The 18,041-nt window shown below is 38.5% G+C and overlaps 4 protein-coding genes across 4 annotated transcripts; 1 reads left to right on the forward strand and 3 right to left on the reverse strand.

The window, feature by feature from the left end:
- Window positions 1–2,805: 2,805 nt before the first annotated feature.
- On the reverse strand, window positions 2,806–3,778 carry PCYB_112840 (hypothetical protein; the record flags this gene model as incomplete). The annotated part of the gene is made up of 2 exons (XM_004223162.1): window positions 2,806–3,465; window positions 3,707–3,778. The coding sequence occupies 2 exons, from the start codon at window positions 3,776–3,778 to the stop codon at window positions 2,806–2,808; spliced, it is 732 nt and encodes a 243-aa protein (XP_004223210.1).
- A 1,885-nt stretch (window positions 3,779–5,663) lies between these two features.
- Window positions 5,664–7,404, forward strand: PCYB_112850 (transmembrane amino acid transporter protein; the record flags this gene model as incomplete). The annotated part of the gene is made up of 2 exons (XM_004223163.1): window positions 5,664–6,140; window positions 6,316–7,404. 2 exons carry the CDS (start codon window positions 5,664–5,666, stop codon window positions 7,402–7,404), a joined length of 1,566 nt encoding a protein of 521 aa, XP_004223211.1.
- A 3,118-nt stretch (window positions 7,405–10,522) lies between these two features.
- Window positions 10,523–11,673, reverse strand: PCYB_112860 (RNA binding function; the record flags this gene model as incomplete). The annotated part of the gene is made up of 1 exon (XM_004223164.1): window positions 10,523–11,673. A coding segment is annotated over one exon (1,151 nt), but the record flags the coding sequence as incomplete, so codon positions are not given.
- A 3,171-nt stretch (window positions 11,674–14,844) lies between these two features.
- PCYB_112870 (phosphatidylcholine-sterol acyltransferase precursor) lies at window positions 14,845–16,914 on the reverse strand (the record flags this gene model as incomplete). Its single annotated transcript, XM_004223165.1, has 2 exons — window positions 14,845–15,945; window positions 15,991–16,914. 2 exons carry the CDS (start codon window positions 16,912–16,914, stop codon window positions 14,845–14,847), a joined length of 2,025 nt encoding a protein of 674 aa, XP_004223213.1.
- Window positions 16,915–18,041: the final 1,127 nt, after the last annotated feature.

Below are 18,041 nucleotides of genomic sequence, written 5' to 3' on the forward strand. Positions count from 1 at the left end.
GCGCATGTGAAAAGGGGTTGACATGAATAAGTACGTACGCGCACGTACATACATATATACATATGCATATATATTTATACGTGAATCCACGCATCACCTGTACGCACCATGCAAACAAAATGTACAGTTCATACAATCGAGCACAATCCAAAACCCGGGGTGGGGGGTTCTTAAACACTCGTCATTGCGCAAACATGTAAAAAAAAAATGCAGAAAGAAGCGTTTTTCTTTCCGTTCATTTCCCTTCAAACAAATGGCATAAATGTGGTAAAGAGATTTTGTCAAATGGTTTTCAAATGGGGTGAAAATGTACATGCATATGAACATAAATGTTCGCAGTACATCTAAAGATATAAACATGTACATTAAACATGTACATTTAAAAAAACGAAAAAGAACAGAAAAGGTGGGAAAAAACGAAATTGCAAAAAAATATGCAAAACGCCTTTAACTTTATAAATATACTTCTTAAGTAAAAAAAAAAAAAACGCCTTTAAAAGGGTACTGCTCGCGCGATTTTATAATCCTGATCGTTAAATTGGTTCAGTTCAAAAATTTGAAAAAAAATTTTCTGATCGAAGAAAAAATTTGGCCGGCGAAAAGTTGCCGCGAGAATATTATGCGCGTGAGTATATACATAGGGCAAATATACTACGTACATAATTTATATATGTATATACATATATAACGTATGCATCCATCCATATATATAATATATATATATAATATACTTACATATACAGCCGTATAGTGAGCGTATTCCCACCCGTATGAGAGGAATATGCGCCCAGGCTATGCCGTGCGCACGCGATTAATGCATACAGGCACAAGCATATAAGTTTATATACAAAAGCATATTTTATTTATATGTTTATATATTTACATATTTTTACGCACGTGCGATCTAGGTAGCACTCACCATCTCATCCATGTATGCCATGAAAGAATACAAGAGAGCTTTCATTCGATGCAGTAACTATACCTTCGCCTGATAACGTATGCAGTCGCGCTTAGCTTGAGAACAGCATACAAAAAGCAGCTAACTATTTTTTAGCATTCGTTTGAGGGAATAAACATTTCCAGCCGAAATTAAAAAATGGAATACGTATTGTAATTGTATTGTACGCATTATATATGTATGTATGTACCTATGGCGTATTTGCTTTTTTATGCATACGTGAGCCGCAACCAGAAATAATTCGTTTTGTGCCTTTTCCGCAAAATCCAGATTTAAGCATCAATCGTAAAAAATGGCAACCGCTTTTTCCTTTTTCCGAAATTAAAAAATAAAACAAAATAAAATAAAATAAAGCAGAACCAAAAAAAAGCAAAATAAAATAAACCAGAACAAAACGAAAAAAAGCAAAACAAAGCAAAATAAAACAGAACAAAAAAGTAAAAAAATAAAGCAAAATAAAGCAAAATAAAGCAAAATAGAGCAAAATAAAACAAAAATAAGGGGAGGAAATGTTATTAAGCCAAAAATTAAAAACATAATTCTCCTTTAGGGGGACATTTAATACATAACCACTTTTTCTAATATATTTTTTCTTTTTTTTTTCCATTTTTTAATTTTACAACTTATTTAAGGGGGGAAAAAATGCTGCTAACATATTGCATACTTGCAGATCATTATAACGTTTATCCCATTTGAACGTTTTTTCCTTTTTCCCCTTTTAAGGAGTTCTCCCAAATGTATCATTTATCATTTTCAAACAATTGTTAAAACAAACGGCTGGTTAAGTGCTGCGTTTATTGTGCTAAACGAATGCGGCAAATCCAAATTGTCCATGCGGGTTTATAACTTTTGAAATCCTTCCTTTTGTTTGTCCCATTTGGCAGCAATACTTCTTGGCCTTAAAAAGAAAGCAACCTTCGCGGTAAACATGAACGGAGTGACAGCCGGACACACGCATGCATGTGCGCGCACGGTGATGCAAGCAACACGTACACATATATATGTATTTATTTGCGTATAATATACACCGACGCGCATGCAGAAATGCTCAATGCTGATAATCCCCACTGCGCAAAACTTTTCTCAGATCGTGTCTAAACAATTTAGGCCATATATGTACGTTAAGTTCGCTGGCTAACGCGTGTTACACGTTGTGGCTATTTTCATGTCTTAGACAATCAGAATAGTACAGCTTTACCAACATTTAGGGTGTCGATAAGCCTTACAGGTATACCAAACTGTGTGCATATTTCATTTTTAAATTTTCTCAAAATTGCCACTTCGTGAAGTAGGCGCTGATACATAGGTGCTTATGCGCATATTGTTCACCCCTTCCCCCAAAGGGTAGCGTTAACCATCTTTTATCGCCCTTCCAAATTGGGGAAATTCCCAAGGTGATCATGTCTTCAAAGAAAGACATCTTTAAAAATGACTGAATAATCATAAACAAAATTTTAAAAGTTTTATAAACAAAAAAAAAAAAATAAATAAAATAAAATAAAATAACCGACAACCACGTTATGGCATAATCTCATTATCGAAAAAAGGAAAATGCATCTTTGTGTGCAAAAGATGTTGTAAAAATTGGGGCATTTTTCACAATTTAACATGTATTTTAAAAATGTTTTCCTTTTTTCTCTCCATTTTTGGTTAACTGAATTGAGTTTTCCATTAGAAACAGTTTTTACAACATTTGTTGCAATCATGTTGGTGCATTTTGCACAAACTTTTTTTGTATTGCTTCGAAGGCCTCATTCCATATTCACTTGTTTGATGGCGCTTTCTCCTATCCACATGGCTTCACGGAAATTCGTCGTTCCCTTCCTCCTGCGTGCACATTTTCTGACTTAAATTTTTTTTTGCTTATTTTTCTTTTTCGCCAAAAGCTCTCCGGCGTTTCTTATGCTCTCCTTCTTTTGAAAAAGGTAAAAATTCTCATGAATTTTCGTTTTCCTTTCCCTCTTTAAATAACTGAATTTATCATTTGCTGGCACGAAAACTGAGTTGATGAATTCAGGTTTGTCCGCAACCCTTTGAACGACCGTAAATCCATCCTCGTCTACAAGGCCTAATTTTTTCTTCCCCTTATTATTTTCTTTATTTATCTTTGAAATTTCGTTAATAATTATCTTCCTCTCATTATATAAGTCATAATAATTTTCATAATACATTTTTATGTAGTACGCGAATTTTTTTTTTTCCAAATTTATGAAGTACGGTGACTGCACACTGCTTTTAAAATAATCATCCATCTTAATGGAGTACGTCAAAATAATTTCAACCACATTTTTTTCTCGATATGTTATATACGCACAATAGGCAAATTTTTTAAAATTTTTCGATAAATGCTTTTTCTCTATAACGGTAAAAGAGTTTATTTTTCCAAAATTGGAAAAAAATCTCTTTAAATCTTCCTCGCTCACGATGTTATCCAGTGCCGCTGCGCACAGCGCGTCGCTCTGCGCGTTGTCATAGTCTGAAATGTCTTTGCAGTTGGCTACAAACAGCTGCGAAGGGGTAAAGGGTGGTGCGCATAAGAAATTGACAGCGCCCTTATATATGTATTATATGTATAAATATACTGTGCACACGAGACAAGTAAATGCGACCGTTTATCCTTTGCTGACATATCTACACGGCAGTTTTGCAAACAGCATTCAATTGCCATTCTACGTGGTGTTATTTCCACGTGGGATGTGCAAGAATACACATGCATGTAACTTTTTTTTTAATCATTTACGCTTTTACATTTATGGTTGTAAGGGGGTTATCCTCCACAGGTATGCTCAAAATGCGGAAGTGACCCAAAATGCTCTTCATTTTGGCGAATTAAAACCAAATTTTTAAAAAAGGAGAAACAAAAAAAGGAAGGGGAAGAAAAGGAAGAAAAGGAAAAAAGGGAAAAAAAGTAACATACGACAAAAAAAAAAGGCAAGCATATACATGTACATGCACATATATGCATACATATATGTACGAGTTAACAAAACGGCTGCTGTTTACCAGAAGCCCCTTTTCCCCATTTTCTGCAAATGCGCAATCAACAAAGGTGTCAATTTTGTTGCAAAACTGGATAGGCTTCTCCCTCTTTTATTTTATCTTTTTTTTTTTATTTTCCGTTTCATGGCGCAAGGGGGGAATGTCAAAGTGGTTTTAAATATGTAAAGGCCACATTTTCTTGAAAATTATGTAAAATATAGGATTAAAAAAAGCAGCAAAATGAAAATGAGCGCCACAAACAACCGCGGAAACCAAAAGGTGGAAAAAAAAGTGTTATCTTTGTTGCAAAGTACATAAACAGGTAGCATCATAACCGGCGTTTTAAAAAATCATCGCATGAAAAATATATTTATCTGTACAATATATATATATATATATGCAAAACAGAACACCCGCTTCGCCAATTTCTAAATCGTCAATTGAAGTCACGCACGGCGTGAGGTAGAGCTTCAGTTTTTATGGCATAAAAGGTTACTCGAACGAAATTTCACCGTTGGCCTGTTCTGCATATTTTTTTTTTTTTCTCCCTGGCGTTTTTTTTTAATTTGTGATAAAAATAAAACTGATGTTATGTTGCCTATAAAAAAAGGTTACTCCTATAGTTACTCACAGACGAACCACAGTGTCCCTTCGTTTCACTCGAAAGTTAAGGAAATAATATAATTACAAAGTTTGCCCAAATTGCCATTGCTACAAATATGATGTTTCTTCTGCGTTTTTCTTTTACTGTATGATGAACAAACTCGATTTTTTTCCCCCCTTGATGTTTTGCAAAAAAATTACGGTGAAATGCTTATATAACTACTACATAATATATACATATATATATATGTAGTACTGATTTTTACCTATGTATATCTATCGCCACTCCTACGTTATGTCACAAGCCCTCGTTAGCATGCATGTGATTTATTTTCATCCATGCTTTCTCCCCTCATTTGTACGAAGCCCCCCTTTCACATGGCCTAAACCTCGCTCGTAATTTTTGCCCTATGAAATATCCCCCCCTCTGTATCTACCATCCATCTGTTCATTTCAAACCTGATCGGTATTACTATATGCTTATGCTTATATTTATATTAATGTTTAAATGTACGTGCGTACATGTTATTAGTGCTAAGCCGAAAGGCACTTCGATCGAACTGCTTTACTTGACTGCCATTCCTACACCTCCATTCATCTCGCATTAAATATAACTTCCCTTTTGCTTTCCATATGAATAGTTTTTAATTTATATACTATTAATTTTACGGTTCTATATTTTGTATTTTTATTTTCACATATATTTTTTACTTATCATTAAAGTTCGTTAGTGTAAGGCTTGTTTTATTTGACCTACAGTAGGGCCATAGTATAGATAAGTTTATGTGGCCATCTGAGAGCAGTGATTATCCTTCCTTCTTCCGAACCGGTTGACGAGCGCGCCGCATCGCATAAACTGGCAGGTAATTCCCGTGCGCGCCCATCGACGTGACCACTTGGTTGACCGATTGCTTAGTCGACTGCTTAGCCGGCTGCTTAGTCGACTGCTTAGCCGGCTACTTAGTCGACTGCTTAGCCGACTGCTTAACCGGCTGCCTAACCGGCTGCCTAACCGGCTGCTCGTGCGCACGCTTATGCTTGTGCTTATGCTCATATTAACGGCGCAACCGCTCCACCCCCGACACCATCGCATCGCCCCGTGCAGTTTTCCTATTTTTATAAAATGAATGAAAATGGAATAGGAGAGAATAAAAACAATTTTAAAAAAGGTGAGAAACGCTCCAAGAAAGGGAACCCCAAAAAGGTGGGCAGCAAGGATGATCAAACAAAATCAGACCCTGCAGGTGCCCCAAGTGGAGAAGTGCATAGCGCAAATGCGCGCGAGGGTGATGAAGTAAAAGAAAACAGCGCGAACACTCCAAGCAAAAACAATACGAGCAACCTATTTTCATCGAACAAAAAAAAAAACAAACAGAAGAAGTATGAAAATAACATGGGGAAAAACAACTCCGATATGCAGGGAAACAATTTGAAAACAAGCCCATATGTTAATTTGGGGGATGATGATATGGATGAGGGGGCAGAGGGCGATGGTTCCTATGGCCAGGATAACAATAATGATGTAAAGGATATGAAAAAAAATTACCAAGAAAGGAATGTACATGAAAATTATGATAATCAAAATAGTACCATTGTTGATGTGGGAGAAAATGAAAAGAATCCAGAAGATGATGAAGAAGAAAAAAAGGAAAAAAAATTGGAAGAGAAGAACATTTAGTCGTTTCACCCCTGGGGGTGTACGCGCAAGCACAGTTCTCTTTATATGTACAGCCATAGGAGTTGGCTTTCTCTCCATACCATATGTATTTTCAAAGTTAGGGATAATATTAAGTCTACTGTTGATACTTCTAAACGCCTTGGAATCCTACGTCACGACGAACATTCTATGTTTGTCATCCCTAGAACATAACACATTTGTATATGGAAATTTGCTAAAAAAAATAGGACATAAGTACCACAAGATTATCATCGACTTGGGGCTGACGTTTGGTTTTCTCTCCAGTTATATTTTGATATTGATACTAATAAGTAATTTTTTAAGTAGCATATTGTACGTTTTTGATTTCCCATCCTTTTTTTATAACCACACCTTTTTGATTACACTAGTGTGTGTACTGATAGTACCTATAACATTTCGCGACCAGGTGGGGTCTCTAAACTCGTTTTTGATATTTTCCTTATGCTCCTTAACGATAACGGTATTAACGATAGGATGGCAGGCACCAGATTACTACACCATATTGATTAACAAGGATATAGTGCTATTCAACATGGATAAGCATTTTTTCAAATGCTTCAATATTTTGTTATTTTCCTTTTCGCAACAACCAAATGCATGTTTTATAGCTGGACAATTTAATCAGCCGACTCACAAGAGATTAACAAAATCAGCGTACAGGAGTGTTCTATTGCAAATTATTTTTTACACTCTCTTTGGGCTTGTAGGATATTTGTCCTTCCTAACCACGACCACTGATAACATCATATTGAATTATGAAGACACAAATATATCCATACTTTTATGTAAATTTCTCCTATCAATAACGTTTTTTTCCGTTCCGTTAAATTTTATGGGGTCCTATTCAAGCTTACTATCATTGTACTTATCCGCTCGTAATATGTTTCTTAAATTTTACGTGTATGTATCGAGAAGGAATAGGTACATGGCTAGCTTATCCACCTTTTTACGCGAGGATGAGGCCAACCCCTTTGAGGAAAATGCCCTTGATAATTTGACAGAAAATTCGAGCACAACGGAATCGCAAGCGGAGGACAAAACTCAGCGAAAAATCATCTCCATTTCTGTCACCATTATATGCGCCCTTATAGCGTTTAATGTTAAAAGGTTATCCAATGTTATTGGCATAGGAGGAGGAATCATGTCTACGCTGATATCCTGGTAAGGATCCCCAAACCATTTGGGTAGAATAAAGAGGAAAAAAGTGATTCCAATTGTTGTTGTCACCTCCCACATGTGTGTTTTCATATGCCCTCTGTTAGAACCGCATCCGTACGTTCTGCTGCCATTCATATTTTACCATGTCACCTTTTTTCTTTTTTTTCCCCTCCTTTCCCCATCCCTTTTAGCCTTTTACCCAATTTGATTTACTTTAAAAATAGGCATAATGTAAAGAACAAGCTGGAGCGATATTCAACCCTTTGCATGTTATGCTTTTTCTCCTTCATGGGTTTTTTTTCTGTCATCAGTACTGCCTTAATTTTAATTTTTTAACGAAGGGGAGGGTGCGCTTCGCCCTGAGGGCGTTTTTCGCGCATCTGGAGGATTCCCCCCCATGAGGCGTATTTTCCCTCGCCGGGCGTATTTCCCCATTCATTTCTGCCTTCCGCGTGACACACATTGGGACAGCCCCCATTGCGCGGTGCTCATGTCTTTATATTTTTTTGTATACAACGACGTTTTCAATGTGCACTTGTTTTTTCCCTCATTGGAATAACTCGCAACAGGGCAAAGTTAAAGAAAATAAATCAAACGCACCGTTCGGGATGTTGCTAAGCATTGGTAGGTAATAAGTTCGGTCTATGTGGGCTGGAGTGCCCTGTGTTTGGAGTGACACGTATAAGAAGCGTTGTGTGCGTGAAAAAAAAAAAACCCACAAGGGCAACGAAATTAACAAAAGAATTGACGAACTATGAAAAGTGGAGCCGTCTGGGTGAAGGAAAAAAATATCAGTGAGTCACATAAAAACGCTTTGCAATTTCGTATGCGCATTTATACCTTACCGCTTAATAGCATATTCTACATATCAAAATGACAATGCAAAATTTCTTGTTGTAAAAAAAGCACAAGCGGTACACTTAATGCGTGTAGTAAAGGGGAGGGAGAGAAAAAATAAGGGAAGGAAATGTTAGGAAAGGAAAATTAAAGAAGGCAAAAGTGAACAGGGCAAAAGTGAACAGGGCAAAAGTGAACAGGGCAAAAGTGAACAGGGCAAAAGTGAACAGGGCAAAAATAAAGAGGGTAAAAATCAAGGGGCAAAAATGAAGAAGGAAAAAATAGGGAAGGAAAAATTATTAAAAATTAAACAAAACTATGGAAACAAATAAGATAACTGGGAGGGGGAGGGAGTCAACAGTGTTGTGGCATGGGGGTGTTATACTATGTTGCATCCGGTGTAATCATACATGCGAAGTGTACATACCGTACAGATGCAAGTACGTGGAAAGTGGTTCGCGCTTGTAGCACGGAAACGTATTAACTACAAAAAAGTGCTGAGATATGCATCGGCTAGTAAAATCATGTCGGTTATTAAAAAAAAAAAAAAAAAAGTGGGCACATAGCATTCGTAAAGTGTATATACACATATATATGTGCCTTCACGCAAGCTACGCACCCGTGAATATTACTCTAACTGAAGTTTTCTCTCGTGGATCGGTTCCTATGCATAGGTTATTTATTGGTACACTACTCTACATATTACTTTGCGGGAGGGGCGCTCACAGATGTGCAAATACGAACTGAACGTTCTTCGTCTAAATGGAGGGGGACACACATTATCTGGAAGTGTAGTACTATGACGTGGCGTCCGTGAGCAATCCTTGGCGGCTTCTACGATCTGTTAACGGTGGAAGAATATTTCCTGCACACACATGCACAAACGTATGCCTGCATTTACATGTGCACACATGGGGTTATGTGCGGCCTCCGTTTTCAGTACTTCGTTATAGAGTGGCGCGTTGGACCTACTCGTGAGCGCTCATTTGGCAGTCGGCCGTGTAAGCAAAGCTTCATCCGCGGAATAGAGGCTAATCATTACGGATAAGTGCCACCCGTGAGAGTGTCTGTACGAGTGTGCACGCGTGCCCACGCGTGCTCCTCGCCAAGCAATCCCTCCCGTAGCTCATGGTGACAACGCGTGTCGAAGGATGCCCTGCAAACTTTTTCGACTTGAATGCGTGACAGACTGAATCGCATTCAGTAAGAAACTTTACACGGTGAACTTCCGTCAATGGACACGAGATTACGGATTCGCTCTTACAAATTACCCCCCCACCGGTAGCTTCTTACAAACACTAATCTCTCGTGAATTCTGGCACTAACCCCGCAGTTTTCCCTATAGAGGAACGCCCTCCCATCGTCTATTCCCTTGCGGATCTTAATAAGCATTAAAAGGCTCAAACTGCTCATCTCGAACCCTGGCTCACTTATTATCCTCATCGTTGCTGTCAACCTTGCGATCGCTGTGGTCATTATCGACAGTGTCATTGTTGTGAACACTCTGTTCATTGTCAATGGTCTCGTTGTTGTCTACACTTCCATTGTTCGTACTGTTGTTAGTGTTGCTATGATTTCGGTTATTGTTCTTATCCCTGTTGCTGCTTCTGCCGTTGTTGCTTCTTCCTTTGATGTTCTGTGCGTCCCCATCATAGTAATAATTATTGGCGCCGCTCATATCGTTGGGGTTACAAGTCCCCATGCTGCCATTATAGTTGATTTCGTCATTTGTGTTACTCTTGTTAAGACTCATTTGGTTTAAGCCATTGTTACTATATTCGTTGTTTGGGAAGGGGTGGTTGTAAAAGTTTAGCCCATACGCGTGGTTCATGCTGTTTAGATTCCCTTCCATCATTTCGTTTTTTTTCGTCATATTATTTATTATATTATCATCGGCCGACATATCTTCATTTTTTAAGTTCCCATTTCCTTCCTTTTTTTCATGTGCCATGTTTTTCACCCCATCATCAGCATGCTCATTGTTAACAGCAGAAGGATAATTTACGTTCCCCATTCTATAATTTATAAGATTATGTTCATCCTCCTTTCCAGGGGTGAGATTATAATTAGTGATGCAATTAAATTCCGAGGTGTAGTTGCTCACTTGTCCATTGCTCCCGGGGAAGTTACTCGTGTGATTGACATCGTTTCCGTAGTTGCTCATTTGTGCCATTTGTGCTAGTTGCGTCATTTGAGTCATTTGACCAGTGTAGTAGTTCATCTCACTACCGTAGCTGTTCGAATTATACGAGAGGTTAGTCGTCCCATGGTTTGCTGTGGTGCTGTACGCAGGGTAGGAAGTGACATTGGAGCTTAGGTGATCGTAGTAGTTTACCTTATAGGGATTGTTCAGTTCGCTGTTTACGTTGTGGTAGTACATGTAGTAGTTTTTGTTGGGATCTCCCCCAGTGGGCACCCCAGCAGGAGCTGCTACTCCCGCTGCAGAGACGTTCTTATTTTCTTCTTCATCCGCCTGGTTGTTCGCTACCTTACTACTGTTGCTGCCACAGTTAGGGGGGTTGTTGCTGGTCCACCCGTTGTTGTTGTTGTTGTTGTTGCCGCCGCTTCCGTTACCGCTGTGCGCGTTGTAGTTGGCTTGGTTGTAGTTCCCCTGTGGGTAGCCTGCCTGGTTGTAACTTCCCTGTGGGTAGTTGCCCTGCGTGTAGCCTCCCTGTGGGTAGTTGCCGCCATACGCGCCCACATTGTAGCTCCCCATGTTCATTCCTTTCAAGCTGTTCATGTGCATTTGATAATTGTTATTTTTGTAGTAGTAATTATTTCCCTCTCCGCCCCCCTTTCCAATTTTTGCCCCATTGGATTTGCTCACCTTAATTTTACAGCCCTTAAAATCATGACCATCCATTTCGGTTAAAGCTCTAATACATTCATCGTGATTAAAAAAATGAATAAAGCAGTATATTCTATTTTGATTTTTCTGCGTATTTTTAATCATCTTAACGAAGCAGATACTAGAGTAAAAGCGAGAAAAAAGCGTTTCGATTTCTTCCTTTGTTGTCCCTTTGGGGAGCCCCCCAACGTATATAGAATATGTGCCCTTATCATCCAGCTCAACGTCTAGGCTCTTCTCAGTCGTATTAACATCATCACTCACATTGTATTTGGCCCAGTTCAACTTGAACTTGTGTATCCTTCCAGGTATCCATTTACCGTTTAAATTATCAAAGCAGTACTTGGCGATGTCATAATTGGTGAATTCTATAAATGCATAGGAATATTTTTGCGAGTTTTTCTCCTTGCATAATTTTACATTTATTATATCTTCGGCAAATTCGTAAAACATACAGTATATGATATAGTTCTCATCTACCACTTCGTCTTTTATTTTGTCTAGGTCTCCTACCCACAGGGTTTTCGTCGTGTTGGAGCTGCTTCCTTCCTTCTTTTCCTTTACCAATTCGCTCTTATTTGTGTTACTCATTTTGGGTGAGAGTGTTTAAAAAAGTTTTGTACTTCCCTCGTTTGCTGTGTTTGTCTCGTTCGCCCCTTCGTTGCGTTTGTCTCGTTCGCCCCTTCGTTACGTTTGTCTCGTTCGCCCCTTCGCTACGTTTGTCTCTTTGCCTTATGGGGGAGAAGTGGGGGCTTCTGTATAAGCCTACACACTTTCCCTTTCTTCTTAAAATTCAGGGGGGCAATGGAAAGGAAATCCTCCACTAGTAAAAAAAGGGGTACACAAATGGATTTTCCTTCTCCGTATTGTACTATGCTTACCTGTACGTTACGTTATTTTCCTTTTTTTTTTTTTATCTCTTTAGTAGTACAGTCTTTGTCGTTTCCTCTCCGGATTCTTTTTTTTTCCCCCCCCCTGCTGTAACGTCCTACTTCGCCTGCTACTTCTGATGGTTAGAAGATTCACTTTCAGTCGAGTAGCAGGAGGGCTCGCAATGCTCTCTTAGCAATTAGTTTGTACAAAAGGGGCAACTCTTCACGCATGTGTTTTTGTGAGTAAGTGTATGCTTGCATGTGGGTTCTATGAAGCATGCGTTTGCATGGGAGGGCATAATCACGAGCATGTACGCGACGGGCATGAGCACGCGCATGTGCATAGGTTAAGGTAGCTAATGCTGCGCGATCTGCTATCCCTTTTGCGTACTCTCCCTCTCTCTTCCTTTCTACTGTTAAACAGCACAAAAGAAATAAAAAATGGCCAGAAAATTAAAACATCGCAGTTGACACTTTTACCATTTTAGTGGATGCGTAGATGGGTTTCTAACTTAGTGTATGTTTGCCTTCGCAGCAAGCTGCTTGAAAAAATGCTATTAACTTATTTTATATATTTTTTTTACTTATTTTTTTTGCTTTTTTTTTTACTTTTTTTTGTTATTATTATTTATTTTTTTTTTTTTGCACTTAAAACAAGTGCTTCGCTTAACCAAAGCATATTTTCGTATTTTTTAATTTTGCTTTAGATTTCTATATTTTCAGCGTTTTTACCTTAAGCACTTTTTGCAAAGGTGTTTTTTCTATCGCTTTGCATTTGTTTCATATATGCGTTGTTTTTTTTTTTAAAGGAATAAAATGTTTCCATTCACATTTATTATTTCGTTTTCTAAATTATTTTGTTTCGCTTCGTTAGTTTCGTTGGATTGGTTGGATTCGCTGGATTCGTTGGTTTCGTTAGTTTCGGTTCGCCGGTTCGTTTTGTCACTGCATATGTTTTGCTTTTTTTATATTCTGTGTTTAACCGCTTCAGTTTTTGCTTTCTTCCTTTCTTCCGTTATTCTTTTTCGTTCCCTTTTTTCTTAGTTTTTAAGTGCTTAGTTTTAGTTTATTAGTTTACTTTGCTGTGCACCGCGTTTATACGCACGCTTTACGCCTATGCAATAAAGTTCGCGCACATTTGCAAGTATTTTGCAATTGCCTTCTTTCTCTCTCTATATATATATAATTGCTTCTACATGAGCGCAGGAAAAAAGTGAGATCGAAGAGGCGCCGAGGGCAGTGCATATCTTAAACCGTAGCGGTATATTTTTTTTGTCCCTCCTACCACATAGTTACTACTATTGAGGCCTATTACGCCACTACCGCGGAGCGAGTGTATACATGCATGAGTATTTTTACGTCATGAATTAACACTTTATGCGAAAATTGTTTTGTTTACGTCCCCGCCGTGGGATTTATTATAGGTTTTTTGTTTTTTTCTTTTTTCTTTTTTTTAATTTTTCTTCCCTCCACACATGATGAGATAGATATAAAAGCATAAGCGTTTTATTATCATTCACATGCATACACACAACAGAACATAAATGATACCTGTCGCTTGTTAGCCTACTACCACCATTTGGAATCACTGTCAATTTCGCTTTTTCTCCACATCTTCATTCCCGAGTTCCCTATTTTGCTCAACTGTGTATAGATGTGCACATATCCCATGTGCATCTTTACATATATGCCGATTAGGCATATGGGAATATGCTCATTGCTTTATAAATGATTCCCCTTTTCACGTTCTACTTTTTCACCCTACCTCACAACTGGCTTAGAAAATTTTCGAAAAATCAATGAGCCCTCTGTTCCTCCTACACCTAGATGGGTTTAAAAAAAAAAAATAGCAGATATCTCCCCGCTGGGCATGCAAACAAGCAGTGAGCTTTTTATGGGTATAAGTGTACTGGCCGCGGAATGGCTATCATATAGCGGCTTAGCAACGACTCGTTAACGTTAATCGTTTAAAGAGGATAGCGCCCTATGATCCCTTTTTTTGTGCTTGTAGCACCACCACTGCTGATGCTGCAAAACGGTTAAAAGGCTCCTTTCCTTTTGCAGCACAAGGCATGTGAAACCTGCTTCTTTCGGAGTTTCAGCAGTGAAGTATTGCAGCTACACATTTATTAGGAATTCACCTTCCGGGGCAAATTTTCCTCATCTTTTAAAAGAAGAGTGCGTATGTGCTAGTACCTTTGATTACTGGTACCACCATGCGTGTGCAGATAACGGGTGGGGGAAAAAACGCAGCCTAGCCTAGATGATACCTGCATGCACAGAATACGCCTGTTAGTTTTTATGAATGAAGAATTAGTTAACCAAGCGTTGTGTTAGTGTTATGTGTACCAAATGCGTAAAAAAAAAAAAAAAAACCTACGTACATACGTAATCGTAATAATGTGTTATGTGTGTTCTGCACTTAGGTTCGCAAATGGGGATGGAATTGGGACTCCAAACTGCGAACGAAGTTGAGCGATTTAAAAATGTAATGCAAAATGTTGTTAATTAAGGTGGCATATCGGTAGGGTGAAATGTTGGCTAGTAGATATGTCGCCTAGGAGACATGTCGGCGTGTGGGTGATTGGTGAAACTGGGATCGATCAGGTAGCTACGCAAAGTGCCAACAACAACAAAGAAAAAAATGCCGATGATAATGATAACGGTAGTAAAGGTAACAAAATCGAAGGCAACAATAATGGAGGTAACCCTAACGGTGGGTATTAATAAATGCCGCCTTGTCTCCCGTTTGGCGGCAACATTTGACGAATTAATTATGTACAAAAACAAGGATAACGATTTTTACAAAAAAAACAGGGGCGATGTTGGGGAATCCCCGTGTAAACAATCCTTAAATTTTAGCGCGCGTGCGTGGAGTACTTTTATTCCGTCACTTGGCGCGCTGCCCCTCCGCGTTGGTCATTTCTCCGTTGCCTCCTCCCTGCTGAGGCACTTTGCTCAACTCGTTCTCTGCACCGTTACTTCCTTGGGGTAACATCTGCTCCTTTCCTTCTCCCTCGACACTCCCCTGCAAAGCTACCTTGGCTGTAACATCCTCACGCACATCGTCCAGGTTTCCCCCTATGGTCTGCAACGAATCATACACATATTTGACGGTGTCCGCATTGTGCAAAATACCGATATGGCTATAATTCTCAAAGTGTTTCTTCTCTGTTGCGTTGTAAAAATTATTGCATGCTTCTAAACTTTCGATGGGCACAGTTCCGTCACCTATTCCGTAATAAATATCAGGTTCCTCATTTAAGTTTTCCTTTTGAAAAAACAGCAAATAATCGGTGCTCTTATTTTTAAGGGTACTATATACACAATATATAGGTACCCCATGGTCCATCGAAAAATGCCTCTCTCTGTATTGTTTATGATTATTGTACTTTTCCCTCAAGTCATCCTTTAGAAGCACATGCCAATCTGATAAGGTATACACCTTTAACTTCACATCCGTTCTGTTCAGATAGCAGTCTTTATTATATATTCCACACGTGGTCACAATAGACTGCATGTTATTCTTATCAATCGGGGTGGGGTCTGTATTCATTATAATTACAACCTGATCATGGTCATAGTATTCCTTATATGGTATGAGGTCAAACAAAGAACCTACTGAATTTCCAATGGCCTTCATCATACTATCTGATATGGAAAGTTTAATCAAATTCTTAATTTTGAAAGAAACAAAATCACGGTTTCCATGAAGTAAAGCCCTAATCGTTTTGACGGTACCCTTAAATGGAGAACTCATATACATGATCGAACTTAAATATTTTTGTTTCCATTCTTTATCAACTATATGCACTAGGAAATAATTTATAAATAAGCCTCCTAAACTATGGCCTACTACATTTACCTTCATTCCGTTTCTCCTTTCATAAGCTGCTTCTATGCTGTCTTTGAAAAGGTTGTAATCTTGTTGGTGCAGGGGATAACGCCAGTCGTACGGTGCACCCATGATGCTTTCCCCATCAACATAACCCTTAGATAAAAAATGAGAAGTTATAGTGTTATAATATTTTGTTACCCCTATGCCAGTATTGTTAATGTAATCTAAATAATCAATGCCCTTAAGACGCCCATAATTTTCCACCGTAATGTTAACTCCTGGTTGATTAAAATACATTTTTTTCTCATTGTCGTACAGTAACCTCAAGGTGTCAAAGGTACAGTACACATTTGATGTTATTGAAAAAAGTCTAGTTAAACTAATCCATATTCTAAATGGCTTTGAATTTAACAAATTGTTGCTGCAACTATGGATCAATGCATTTTTGTACTCGGCAATTAGTGTACTTCCTCCAACCCCTGGTAGTAGAAAAGTCGTGGGCAATTTCTCCCTGTCCTTTTTTTTGGACTTATCCTTTGGTTCTTTCTTTTTTTTTTTTTTATTCTTATTAGGTTTTTGTTTCGAGAATAACTTGTACTTTTTTTTCTTCAAGATATTGCCTACATGGGCCGCCCGTTCGTTCGACTTTCCCTTGGCTTTTTTCCGCATGCGTTCGGATACCTCAGCTGGTGCAGCTTCTCCCTCGGTTGTTTCTGCTTCCTCGGTTGTTTCTAATTCCTCGACTGTTGCTGCTTCCTCGGTTGTTTCTGCTTCCTCGACTGTTGATGATAATTCCTCGACGGTTACTGCTTCCTCGGTTGCCGCTACTTCCTGTGTCGTTGCTGCTTCCTCGGTTGCCGCTACTTCCTGTGTCGTTGCTGCTACATCCTCGGTTGCCGCTACTTCCTCAGCTTTGCCGTCTGTTGCGACCCCTGTTTTAGGGGCTTCCGCCTTCTTCTCTTCCTCCCCTCCCTGCGTCTTTTCCCCCTCCGGCTCCGCCTGGACAACCCTTACAGTCGCTTCTTCCCGTTCCGCGCCTGCAGCTGGAGTTTCCAATTTCTTTCTTCCCTCATAAGGCGCGCTGTCGACTTCACCCCTTTTTTCTGAATTCATAAATGTCATCTTATATGGGGAGGATAGAAAGACATTGGCTACATCCCTAATGGATGGTGTAAAACCCAAAACTGACGATGTCGGCATTAAAAGATGCCATAATGCTATCAGAAGAAATAAAATTGACATTATAACTCACATAAAAAATCAGCTAAAAAAATTATGGTATCGGGTGTGATAGCTCCCCCAAGTGGTCAAATGTTAAGCACAAGCTGACAGATAAAAGGGAGTCGATTGTTGATGACGAAATACAAAAAAAAAAAAAAAAAGTCGTATTGTATATATTTAAAGAATTGTTCTTTTTTACGAATTATGTGATTTTCCGTCACATTTTTCTAAAAATTTGATAAATATGAAACAAAATATGAAGACAAATACAAAGGTATTGTATAAATAAATGCAAACCTAAATGTACTTAAAAAAATCGTACATGATGGGATTGCAAATGCTTACAAAAGCACATGCTTTTCTACATATTCCTCTAGTGGGAATGTGTCGGCTATAGATATATGCAGCATTATTGGCGTACATATGCGCGTTACATATCAATCAGTACTGACATGCGTGACTAATAAGTACATTTCGAAAAAGGAAGAATCCCTCATGGTACATATTTTCACTTGACGCACGAGGATGGAAAGAAAAATAAATTTCCAAAAATTTTTTTTTCTCAAATTATAGAAATACGGGAAAAGTATATATATATTTTATATGTAAACATATGTAAAGAGGCGCACTCGGGGCATCAGTAAACCTGGATTTATAAGCAGGCTTGTTAAATCATGGCGCTAACATATGTATTGTGCTGTGGTATATGATCATGCATAAAGACAAAATTGTATCAATATATCATAGGGATACATGTGGGCTTTGCTTGTACTTTGTACGTTCGCGTATATCTGCATTAAGGCGCACAAAAGCTGGTTGCAAATGTAGACATGTAGTAATTATATAAATAAATGTATAATATACATAGGCGCATCAATTTTTTTTTGATGCGCTTTTGCAAAATCAAAAATTTACAATAGAAGTAACTTTGCGCAGTTCCAAAGTCACAATTAAACGTACAACAGTCGTGGGGATCCTTTTCCCCGTGTATTAATTTTTCCTTTTTTTCGCCTTTGATTTGGCCTGCC

Source organism: Plasmodium cynomolgi, chromosome 11 (genome assembly GCF_000321355.1).
Source record: "Plasmodium cynomolgi strain B DNA, chromosome 11, whole genome shotgun sequence".
Lineage (NCBI taxonomy): Eukaryota > Apicomplexa > Aconoidasida > Haemosporida > Plasmodiidae > Plasmodium > Plasmodium cynomolgi.